The sequence below is a fragment of the Oncorhynchus mykiss genome, chromosome 6 (assembly GCF_013265735.2).
Source record: "Oncorhynchus mykiss isolate Arlee chromosome 6, USDA_OmykA_1.1, whole genome shotgun sequence".
Lineage (NCBI taxonomy): Eukaryota > Metazoa > Chordata > Actinopteri > Salmoniformes > Salmonidae > Oncorhynchus > Oncorhynchus mykiss.
In genome coordinates this window covers 80274856-80287067 of record NC_048570.1, presented here as the reverse complement: position 1 = coordinate 80287067, position 12212 = coordinate 80274856, and the positions used below count along the sequence as shown (strand labels likewise).

The 12212-nt window shown below is 48.5% G+C and overlaps 1 protein-coding gene across 4 annotated transcripts in view; it reads right to left on the bottom strand.

The window, feature by feature from the left end:
* The window catches only part of LOC110526764 (fibrillin-1), a 151353-nt gene that overhangs the window by 30468 nt on the left and 108673 nt on the right, over nt 1-12212 (bottom strand). For 3 of the 4 annotated variants that reach the window (XM_036981025.1, XM_036981024.1, XM_036981026.1), the window contains 9 exons: nt 9955-10077; nt 9695-9862; nt 9530-9598; nt 9064-9189; nt 3184-3306; nt 2648-2806; nt 2495-2566; nt 2185-2310; nt 1456-1578 (listed from right to left, as the gene is read on the bottom strand). The exons of the other annotated variant lie outside the window; for it this stretch is intronic. In XM_036981025.1, the coding sequence (XP_036836920.1) occupies nt 1456-1578; nt 2185-2310; nt 2495-2566; nt 2648-2806; nt 3184-3306; nt 9064-9189; nt 9530-9598; nt 9695-9862; nt 9955-10077 (1089 nt within the window). The remainder of the gene's footprint in view (nt 1-1455; nt 1579-2184; nt 2311-2494; nt 2567-2647; nt 2807-3183; nt 3307-9063; nt 9190-9529; nt 9599-9694; nt 9863-9954; nt 10078-12212) is intronic. 4 annotated transcript variants of the gene reach the window in all.

Here is a 12212-nt window from a genome sequence, read left to right as displayed (position 1 = left end):
TTACCCCTCCATCCTTACCCAGACACTATCCTCTCCCATCCTTACCCCTCCATCCTTACCCAGACACTATCCTCCCCCATCCTTACCCCTCCATCCTTACCCAGACACTATCCTCCCCCATCCTTACCCCTCCAGCCTTACCCAGACACTATCCTCCCCCATCCTTACCCAGACACTATCCTCTCCCATCCTTACCCAGACACTATCCTCCCCCATCCTTACCCCTCCAGCCTTACCCAGACACTATCCTCCCCAATCCTTACCCAGACACTATCCTCTCCCATCCTTACCCAGACACTATCCTCCCCCATCGTTACCCAGACACTATCCTCCCCCATCGTTACCCAGACACTATCCTCCCCATCCTTACCCAGACACTATCCTCCCCCATCCTTACCCCTCCATCCTTACCCAGACACTATCCTCCCCCATCCTTACCCAGACACTATCCTCTCCCATCATTACCCAGACACTATCTTCCCCCAGCCTTACCCAGACACTATCCTCCCCCATCCTTACCCAGACACCATCCTCCCCCATCCTTACCCAGACACTATCCTCTCCCATCCTTACCCAGACACTATCCTCTCCCATCCTTACACAGACACTATCTTCCCCCATCCTTACCCAGACACTATCTTCCCCCATCCTTACCCAGACACTATCCTCCCCCATCCTTACCCAGACACTATCCTCTCCCATCCTTACCCAGACACTATCCTCCCCCATCCTTACCCAGACACTATCCTCCCCCATCCTTACCCCTCCATCCTTACCCAGACACTATCCTCCCCCATCCTTACCCAGACACTATCCTCCTCCATCCTTACCCAGACACTATCCTCTCCCATCCTTACCCAGACACTATCCTCCCCCATCGTTACCCAGACACTATCCTCTCCCATCCTTACCCAGACACTATCCTCCCCCATCCTTACCCAGACACTATCCTCTCCCATCCTTACCCAGACACAATCCTCTACCCCATCCTTACCCCTCCATCCTCACCCCTCCCTCCTCCATCCTACCCCATCCTCACCCCTCCCTCCTCCATCCTCCCACATCCTTACCCCTCCCTCCTCCCCCATCCTTACCCCTCCATCCTCACCCCTCCCTCCTCCATCCTCCCCATCTTCACCCCTCCACCCCCCCACATCCTCATCTCTCCCTCCTCCCCCATCCTTACCCCTCCATCCTCACCCCTCCCTCCTCCATCCTCCCACATCCTCACCCCTCCCTCCTCCATCCTGCCCCATCCTCACCCCTCCCTCCTCCATCCTCCCAGATCCTTACCCCTCCCTCCTCCCCCATCCTTACCCCTCCATCCTCACCCCTCCCTCCTCCATCCTTCCCCATCCTCACCCCTCCCTCCTCCATCCTCCCACATCCTCACCCCTCCCTCCTCCCCCATTCTTACCCCTCCATCCTCACCCCTCCCTCCTCCCCCATCCTTACCCAGACACTGTCCAGTGGGGGTGAAGCGGTATCCAGGTTTACATTCACAGCGGTAGCTACCAGGCATGTTGAGACAGCCTGCATTCTGCTGGCACACTGGCCCATTCTGACACTCATCAATGTCTAGGAGGGAAAGAGAGAGAGAGAGAGAGGGACAGAGAGAGACAGAGAGAGACAGAGAGACAGAGAGAGAGAAAGAGAGAGACAGAGAGAGAAAGGGACAGAGAGAGAGAGAGAGAGAGAGAGAGAGAGGGAGAGAGAGAGAGAGAGAGAGAAAGAGAGAGAGAGAGAGAGAGAGAGAGAGAGAGGGACAGAGAGAGAGAGAGAGAGAGAGAGAGAGAGGGAGTGAGAGAGAGAGAAAGAGAGACAGAGAGAGAGAAAGAGAGAGAGAGAAAGACAATGTATTAATTACTCGTAGATATTTCACTAAAGCAAATAGACCCTGAGACCTGCCATACATGTGCAACTGTATAAAACCCTATCCGGCTTGGAGGCCCATGACAAGGTGACATGGATTCAGAGGGTTTTATTCAGCAACACCATGCAGTCAAATAAATACAAAAATATACAAGGCTGCCATTCAATCCACTTTTAAAAGTCATTTATGAGCCAACCTGCCCAGTGTTTACTATGAATGCACCTCGGATTGAATCCGGGACAAAGACTCTAAAGGGTAGTAGTTGTATGTTCTATGAGCACACAGCATGAAGCCCATGGGGCGCGCCTTACCTTCACAGATGAGCAGCTTGTCATTGTAGAGGAAGCCCATTGAACACTCACACCTGAAGCTGCCAATCATGTTGATACACACGCCGTTCTCACACACACCTGGGATTTCCCTGCACTCATCAATGTCTGGAACACAGACACACACACACACACACACACACACACACACACACACACACACACACACACACACACACACACACACAGAGATACACAGAATCACTTTTTAAAATGTTTTTATTAGTCCTGTGAAGCTGTATACTGGATTTTATTCCAATAGTGTCCTTCCACTGGAAGTGGTGTAACTTACCGATGACCTGTCCTGTGTAGATATCAATGTAGTATCCTGGTCTCTCACTTCCACACAGAATGGCAAACTCATCTAGGGACAGACAGATGGCAGATTTGAGTGTGTGTGTGTGTGCGTTCTGCGCGTAGTGTATATGTGTGTGTGTGTACTCACTGGTGCTGGGTACAGGACACTGTTCACAGGGTCTGTTCCAGGCCCGTCCAATGTTGTAGGAGCAGCAGCACATCTTCTTGGTCATGTTGAAGGTCAACTCTCCGTCACACGTCCCGTTGTCAGAGTAGAAGTTCCTGTAGCAGAAACTCTTCCTCATGTCTACGGGTGGGAGGGGACAAACAGTCATTAGTCACATGGTGTTGTAGAAGCAACAAAAAAATATAGTTTATTATAGGTCCGTAATTAAAAACATACTGTGAGGTTTTGGTCAGAGACCTTCATCAGACATGGTGTTGTGATGACATAATGTTGTAGAGAATAGATCTAACACATAACACGTCGGCATTGTAAATTCAGTCTGTTCTGAATTGACGTACATGTATAGATAAAGGTTACATACAGTAAATCAAATAACTACAATGATTCTATCTTGCTGCCAGTCTGTTTCTGTTGTAGTCAGAAACCAACTGTATTCAGACCACACACACTGGTTATTGTTTAGGAGTGAGTAGTACAGTGTATTGTACTGCACTTACCCATACAGTTGTTTCCTCCATTGACCTGCATGTAGTCCACAGGGCAGATACAGGTGTAGTTTCCTATGGTGTTGTAACACTGGCCTGGTCCACAGATACCTGGACGCTCACACTCATTAACATCTACAGAGAGAGAGAGAGAGAGAGAGAGAGAGAGAGAGAGAGAGAGAGAGAGAGAGAGAGAGAGAGAGAGAGAGAGAGAGAGAGAGACAGAGAGAGAGAGAGAGAGAGAGAGAGACAGAGAGACAGAGAGAGAGAGAGAGAGAGAGAGAGAGAGAGAGAGACAGAGAGACAGAGAAAGAGAGAGAGAGAGAGAGACAGAGAGACAGAGAGAGAGAGAGAGAGAGAGAGAGAGAGAGAGAGAGAGGGGAAACAGTCTTGTTAAACACAGCTATATGATGTTTATCTTTATCTTTCATTCAATATGCACGCAACATTATGAATGTATAATAGAGCCAAGGTGAGGTAGATGTTGGTAGTCTACTCTGGGAGTTAGAGGGCTGCCAGTCAGAGCTGAGGTGGGGTTGGTAGTCTACTCTGGGAGTTAGAGGGCTGCCAGTCAGAGCTGAGGTGGAGGTTGGTAGTCTACTCTGGGAGTTAGAGGTCTGCCAGTCAGAGCTGAGGTGGAGGTTGGTAGTCTACTCTGGGAGTTAGAGGTCTATCAGTCAGAGCTGAGGTGGGGGTTGGTCGTCTACTCTGGGAGTTAGAGGTCTATCAGTCAGAGCTGAGGTGGGGATTGGTAGTCTACTCTGGGAGTTAGAGGTCTATCAGTCAGAGCTGAGGTGGAGGTTGGTAGTCTACTCTGGGAGTTAGAGTGCTGCCAGTCAGAGCTGAGGTGGGGGTTGGTAGTCTACTCTGGGAGTTAGAGGTCTATCAGTCAGAGCTGAGGTGGGGGTTGGTAGTCTACTCTGGGAGTTAGAGGTCTATCAGTCAGAGCTGAGGTGGGGGTTGGTAGTCTACTCTGGGAGTTAGAGGTCTGTAAGTCAGAGCTGAGGTGGGGTTGGTAGTCTACTCTGGGAGTTAGAGGTCTATCAGTCAGAGCTGAGGTGGGGGTTGGTAGTCTACTCTGGGAGTTAGAGGTCTGTAAGTCAGAGCTGAGGTGGGGTTGGTAGTCTACTCTGGGAGTTAGAGGTCTATCAGTCAGAGCTGAGGTGGGGGTTGGTAGTCTACTCTGGGAGTTAGAGTGCTGCCAGTCAGAGCTGAGGTGGGGGTTGGTAGTCTACTCTGGGAGTTAGAGGTCTATCAGTCAGAGCTGAGGTGGGGGTTGGTAGTCTACTCTGGGAGTTAGAGGTCTGTAAGTCAGAGCTGAGGTGGGGTTGGTAGTCTACTCTGGGAGTTAGAGGTCTGCCAGTCAGAGCTGAGGTGGAGGTTGGTAGTCTACTCTGGGAGTTAGAGGTCTGCCAGTCAGAGCTGAGGTGGGGGTTGGTAGTCTACTCTGGGAGTTAGAGGTCTATCAGTCAGAGCTGAGGTGGGGGTTGGTAGTCTACTCTGGGAGTTAGAGGTCTGCCAGTCAGAGCTGAGGTGGAGGTTGGTAGTCTACTCTGGGAGTTAGAGGTCTGCCAGTCAGAGCTGAGGTGGAGGTTGGTAGTCTACTCTGGGAGTTAGAGGTCTATCAGTCAGAGCTGAGGTGGGGGTTGGTCGTCTACTCTGGGAGTTAGAGGTCTATCAGTCAGAGCTGAGGTGGGGGTTGGTAGTCTACTCTGGGAGTTAGAGGGCTGCCAGTCAGAGCTGAGGTGGGGGTTGGTAGTCTACTCTGGGAGTTAGAGGGCTGCCAGTCAGAGCTGAGGTGGGGGTTGGTAGTCTACTCTGGGAGTTAGAGGTCTGCCAGTCAGAGCTGAAGCTGGGAGTCTTGTACAGGTATTTACAGTATATGATAAAGTTGTTTTAGGTTCTGTCCGGCCATAGTCATTAGTAGCCTACAGACTGTCGACTGCATCACTGTACTAGAACCATGTAGCCTGCCAGGCAGAGAGCACAGAGTGTACAGAGAACAGGCTGATATGAAGACACACATCACAGCTTTGTTCCCCTGGTCTGGACAACAAACACTCTCCAATTAAACAGCTATTAGACACAGGCTTTTTCCTATCTCTCCTTGTCTTCCCATACACACACACACACTCAATCTCTCAATTCAAGGGGCTTTATTGGCATGGGAAACATGTGTTAACATTGCCAAGGCAAGTGAAGTAGATAATATACACAAGTGAAATAAACAATAAAAATTAACAGTAAACATTACACATACAGAAGTTTCAAAACAATAAAGACATTACAAATGTCATATTACGTATATATACAAATGGTTAAGGGTACACAAGGGAAAATAAATAAGCATAGATATGGGTTGTATTTACAATGCTGTTTGTTCTTCACTGGTTGCCCTTTTCTTGTGGCAACAGGTCACAAATCTTGCTGCTGTGATGGCACAATGTGGAATTTCACCCAGTAGATATGGGAGTTTATCAAAATTGGGTTTGTTTTCGAATTCTGAGGGAAATATGTGTCTCTAATATGGTCTTACATTAGACCTGAGGTTTGGAAGTGCAGCTCAGTTTCCACCTCATTTTGTGAGCAGTGTGCACATAGCCTGTCTTCTCTTGAGAGCCAGGTCTGCCTACGGCGGCCTTTCTCAATAGCAAGGCTATGCTCACTGAGTCTGTACATAGTCAAAGCTTTCCTTAAGTTTGGGTCAGTCACAGCTCTGACTTACAGCCCTCTAACTCCCAGAGTAGATGACCAACCCCCACCTCAGCTCTGACTGGTAGATCTCTAATTCTGCTCTGCATACATTATTTGGTGTTCTACGTTGTACACGTTGGATATTTTTGCAGAATTCTGTATGCAGAGTCTCAATTTGGTGTTTGTCCCATTTTGTGAAGTCTTGGTTGGTGAGCGGACCCCAGACCTCACAACCATAAAGGGCAATGGGCTCTATGACTGATTCAAGTATTTTTAGCCAGATCCTAATTGGTATGTTGAATTTTATGTTCCTTTTGATGGCATAAAATGCCCTTCTTGCCTTGTCTCTCAGATCGTTCACAGCTTTGTGGAAGTTACCTGTGGCACTGACGTTTAGGCCAAGGTATGTATAGTTTTTTGTGTGCTCTAGGGCAATGGTGTCTAGATGGAATTTGTATTTGTGGTCCTGGCGACTGGACCTTTTTTGGAACACCATTATTTTGGTCTTACTGAGATTTACTGTCAGGGCCCAGGTCTGGCAGAATCTGTGCAGAATATCTAGGTGCTGCTGTAGGCCCTCATCAGCAAACAGTAGACATTTGACTTCAGATTCTAGTAGGGTGAGGCTGGGTGCTGTAGACTTTTCTAGTGCCCGTGCCAATTCATTAATATATACTGTATGTTGAAGAGGGTGGGGCTGAAGCTGCATCCCTGTCTCACCCCACGGCACTGTGGGAAGAAATGTGTGTGTTTTTTGCCCATTTTAACCGCACACTTGTTTTTTGTGTACATGGATTTTATAATGTCGTATGTTTTACCCCCAACACCACTTTCCATCAATTTGTATAGCAGACCCTCATGCCAGATTGAGTCAAAGGCCTTTTTGAAATCAACAAAGCATGAGAAGACTTTGCCTTTGTTTTGGTTTGTTTGTTTGTCAATTAGGGTGTGCAGGGTGAATACATGGTCTGTTGTACGGTAATTTGGTAAAAAGCCATTTTGACATTTGCTCAGTACATTGTTTTCATCAAGGAAATGTACGAGTCTGCTGTTAATGATAATGCAGAGGATTTTCCCAAGGTTACTGTTGATGCATATCCCACGGTAGTTATTGGGGTCAAATTTGTCTCCACTTTTGTGGATTGGGGTGATCAGTCCTTGGTTCCAAATATTGGGGAATATGCCAGAGCTAAGGATGATGTTGAAGAGTTTTAGTATAGCCAATTGGAATTTGTTGTCTGTATATTTGATCATTTCATTAAGGATACCATCAACACCACAGGCCTTTTTGGGTTGGAGGGTTTTTATTTTGTCCTGTAGCTCATTCAAGGTAATTGGAGAATCCAGTGGGTTCTGGTAGTCTTTAATAGTTGATTCTAAGATTTGTATTTGTTCCTGTATATGTTTTTGCTCTTTATTCTTTGTTATAGAGCCAAAAAGATTGGAGAAGTGGTTTACCCATACATCTCCATTTTGGATAGATAATTCTTCATGTTGTTGTTTGTTCCTTCTTTTTCCGTAGTGTATTTCTGTATCGTATTAGTGATTCACCATAGTGAAGGCGTAGACTCTCTCTCTCTCTCTCCCTCTCAGGTCTGTGTTCAGTGGACTGAGTGTTCCTCCCTCAGGATAGATGTGGCCACATCAGAGGGGCCAGAACAGCCTTCCTTTGGTCACAGTTATAGACACACTGACTCATCAGAACTCTGTTATTGTCCTGCAGTTAGGGACAGATGTTGACTGTGCCCCAAATAGCACCATATTCCCTATATAGTGCACTACTTTTGTCTAGAGCCCTATTAGCTCGGCCAAAAGTTGTACACTATACAGGGAATTTGGTGCCAAATGAGACACAGCCCAGAACTCTGCTATTGCCCTGTTGTTAGAACACTATGGACAGGTGATGTCACTTGTGTCCTGAGAACTAAACATTCTGTTATCCTGAGGTATGATGAGTGTTGTTAGGAGAGAGAGAGAGAGAGAGAGGGGGGGGGGGGGGGACAGAGAGAGAGAGAGAGAGAGAGGGACAGAGAGAGAGAGAGACAGAGAGAGAGAGAGAGAAAGACAGACAGACAGACAGACAGACAGACAGACAGACAGACAGACAGACAGACAGACAGACAGACAGACAGACAGGCAGAGAGAGAGAGAGAGAGAGTAAGAGAGAGAGAGAGAGAGAGAGAGAGTGAGAGAGAGTGACGTGTGAGAGAGAGAGACGTGTGAGAGAGAGAGAGAGAGAGAGAGAGAGAGAGAGAGTGAGAGAGAGAGACAGACAGACAGACAGACAGACAGACAGACAGACAGACAGACAAAGAGACAGAGGGAAAGAGAGAAAGAGGTAGAGGGAGGGAGAGAAAGAGAGGAACACAGAGAGAGAAAGAGAGAAAGAGGGATCAGGAAGGAGAGGGAGAGAGAGAGGAACACAGAGAAAGAAAGAGAGAAAGATGGAGAGAGAGAGAGGAACACACAGAGAGAAAGAGAGAAAGAGGGAGCAGGAGAGAGAGGGAGAGAGAGAGAGGAACACAGAGAGAGAAAGAGAGAAAGAGGGAGCAGGAGAGAGAGGGAGAGAGAGAGGAACACAGAGAAAGAAAGAGAGAAAGGGGGAGCAGGAGAGAGAGGGAGAGAGAGAGAGGAACACAGAGAGAGAAAGAGAGAAAGAGGGAGCAGGAAAGAGAGGGAGAGAGAGTGGAACACAGAGAGAGAAATAGAGAAAGAGGGAGTAGGAGAGAAAGGGAGAGAGAGAGGAACACAGAGAAAGAAAGAGAGAAAGGGGGAGCAGGAGAGAGAGGGAGAGAGAGAGAGGAACACAGAGAGAGAAAGAGAGAAAGAGGGAGCAGGAGAGAGAGGGAGAGAGAGTGGAACACAGAGAGAGAAATAGAGAAAGAGGGAGTAGGAGAGAAAGGGAGAGAGAGAGGAACACAGAGAAAGAAAGAGAGAAAGAGGGAGGGGAGAGAGAGGAACACAGCACACCTACATTACAGGACAACAAGGTTTAGTCATTTATTACTCTCTATTCTTCTCTTTTCTCTCTTTTCTCCTCCTGTCTTCCAAAAACACTCCTCACTGTCTGGACTCAATTTCCTGCCTGAGTGTGTATGATGATAGTGTGTGAGTAGTGTATGTGTGTGTTAGTGTGTGTGTGAAAGTGTTTGCACGTGTGTGTCTATGAGGGCCATGAGTATGTGTGTGTGTCTATACCTTCACAGACTCTGTTCTCCTCATTGAGTTGGAAGCCTTTGGGACATTCACACTGGAAGCTACCAAAGGTGTTGATGCAGTTTCCTCCTTGACACAGGCCTGGCAGCTCCTGGCACTCATTGATGTCTGAATGTAAATGAGAACACAGAGATAGGGGTTAGGTTGAACTAACCTTCCAGTGTTGCAGTGATGGGGATAGGGGTTAGCACACAATTAAACAGAACATAGGATATTTATGGGGGTTAGGGTTGAACTAACCTTCCAGTGTGACAGTGATGGGGTTAGGGGTCAGAGGTTAGTTTGAACTAACCTTCCAGTATAACAGTGATGGGGTTAGAGGTCAGAGGTTAGGTTGAACTAACCTTCCAGTATAACAGTGATGGGGTTAGAGGTCAGAGGTTAGGTTGAACTAACCTTCCAGTATAACAGTGATGGGGTTAGAGGTCAGAGGTTAGGTTGAACTAACCTTCCAGTATAACAGTGATGGGGTTAGGTCTGAATCCCTCTCCTCCTGGACACAACGTCTTGTACTCCGCTGGAAGACAAATGATTTATTCCCTACATCACAACATTCAGGGATCTTTCCATGTAAGTATTGTGTTAGATGGGGTGATAGGTCAGACTGACTCACAGGAGTTGAGAGGGGGGCAGGATTCACAGGGTGTTCCCCAGGCCTGCCCTAGAGAACAGCAGCAGGAGGCTTTGGACACCGCCACACCTATCTCATTGGAACAGACCAAACTCTCAGACGCATCCCCCCGCATCCGCACGTCCAGATAGCAGTCACCAGAACGAGTGTCTGGGAAGGGACACACACATACTCAGTCATCTCCCATCAGAAGGACCCATACTGAAAGTGTGTGTGTGAGTGAGTCCAGAGCGATGTCTCACCTACACAGCCCACGCGGGTGGGGTTGAGTTCGAAGTCTTGAGGACAGTTACAGATGTAGCTACCTGGGGTGTTGACACACAGTCCACTGATACAGGTGGTCGGGTCAGCACACTCATTAATGTCTGATAGGAAAGGGGGGAGAGAGAGAGTGAGAGAGAGAGAGGGGGGAGAGAGGGGTGGTGGATGGAGAGAGAGAGAGAGAGAGAGAGAGAGAGAGAGAGGGGGGAAGGAGAGGCAGAGAGAGAGAGAGGGGGGGTGGAGAGACAGAGAGAGAGAGAGGGGGGGTGGAGAGAGAGCGAGAGAGAGAGAGAGAGAGAGAGAGAGAGAGAGGGGCGGGTGGATGGAGAGAGAGAGAGAGGGGGGGTGGATGGAGAGAGAGAGAGAGGGGGGGGTGGTGGATGGAGAGAGAGAGAGGGGGGGTGTTGGATGGAGAGAGAGGGGGGGTGGATGGAGAGAGAGAGAGAGAGAGAGAGAGCGAGAGAGTGAGAGAGAGAGAGAGAGCGAGAGAGAGAGAGAGAGGGAGAGAGGGGTGGTGGATGGAGAGAGAGAGAGAAAGAGGGGTGAAGGAGAGAGAGAGAGAGAGAGAGAGAGAGAGTGAGAGGGGGGTGGTGGATGGAGAGAGAGAGAGAGAGAGAGGGGGTGGTGGATGGAGAGAGAGAGGGGGGTGGATGGAGAGAGAGAGATAGAGGGGGTGGTGGATGGAGAGAGAGGGGGGGGGTGGATGGAGAGAGAGCGAGAGAGAGAGAGAGGGGGTTGGTGGATGGAGAGAGAGAGAGAGAGAGAGAGGGGGGGTGGTGGATGGAGAGAGAGAGAGAGAGAGAGAGAGAGAGAGAGAGAGAGAGGGGTGGTGGTGGATGGAGAAAGAGAGAGGGGGGGATGGATGGAGAGAAAGAGAGAGAGAGGGGGTGGTGGATGGAGAGAGAGAGAGGGGGTGGATGGAGAGAGAGAGAGAGGGAGAGTGGGGTGATGGATGGAGAGAGAGGGAGAGAGAGAGAGAGGGGGGGTGGATGGAGAGAGAGAGAGAGAGAGAGAGAGAGAGAGAGGTGGTGGATAGAGAGAGAGAGAGAGAGAGAGAGAGAGAGAGAGAGAGAGAGAGAGAGAGAGAGAGAGAGAGAGAGATAGAGAGGGGTGGTGGATGGAGAGAAGGAGAGAAAGAGAGAGAGAGAGAGAGAGAGAGAGAGAGAGAGAGAGAGAGAGACTGTCACAAATGCCTCAGTGTGTACGCTAGTGATGTGATGTGATGTGTGTGTGTGTGTGTGTGTGTGTGTGGTATTAGGGTGTGGGTGTCAGTCCTCATCATTAATATGACTCCTTATACTGAGGGAGGAGAGGAATCATCCCTTTCTCCGTCCCTCCATCCCAGTGGAGAAGGGATGAGTCTGATTGGGGTTAGGAAGGATGAGGGTTTGGTTGGGGGAGACTGGTCGTCTCTTCACAGTGTCCAGAGAACAGAGTGTCATGACAACACAGAAACTCAGGGACAGTCTTACTGACAGGCCATTTAGCCTTGTGTTAACCTTTTGTTCTTTGTTTTAGTGTCTATGGAGAAACACTTAGCATTGATACCAATGTAATGTGTAATTCTACTGGGCTTAATAGACAGTACAGTGGAGCAAAAAAGTATTTAGTCAGCCACCAATTGTGCAAGTTTAATCATAGGTACACTTCAACTATGACAGACAAAATGAGGGAAAAATATCCAGAAAACCACATTGCAGGATTTTTAATGAATTTATTTGAAAATTATGGTGGAAAATAAGTATTTGGTCAATAACAAAAGTTTATCTCAATACTTTGTTATATACCCTTTGTTGGCAATGACAGAGGTCAAACGTTTTCTGTAAGTCTTCACAAGATTTTCACACACTGTTGCTGGTATTTTGGCCCATTCCTCCATGCAGATCTCCTCTAGAGCAGTGATGTTTTGGGGCTGTTGCTGGGCAACATGGACTTTCAACTCCCTCCAAAGATTTTATATGGGGTTGAGATCTGGAGACTGGCTAGGCCACTCCAGGACCTTGAAATGCTTCTTACGAAGCCACTCCTTTGTTGCCCGGGCGGTGTGTTTGGGATCATTGTCATGCTGAAAGACCCAGCCACATTTCATCTTCAATGCCCTTGCTGATGGTAGGCTTTGTTACTTTGGTCCCAGCTCTCTGCAGGTCATTCACTAGGTCCCCCCATGTGGTTCTGGGATTTTTGCTCACCGTTCTTGTGATCATTTTGACCCCACGGGGTAAGATCTTGCCCCAGATCG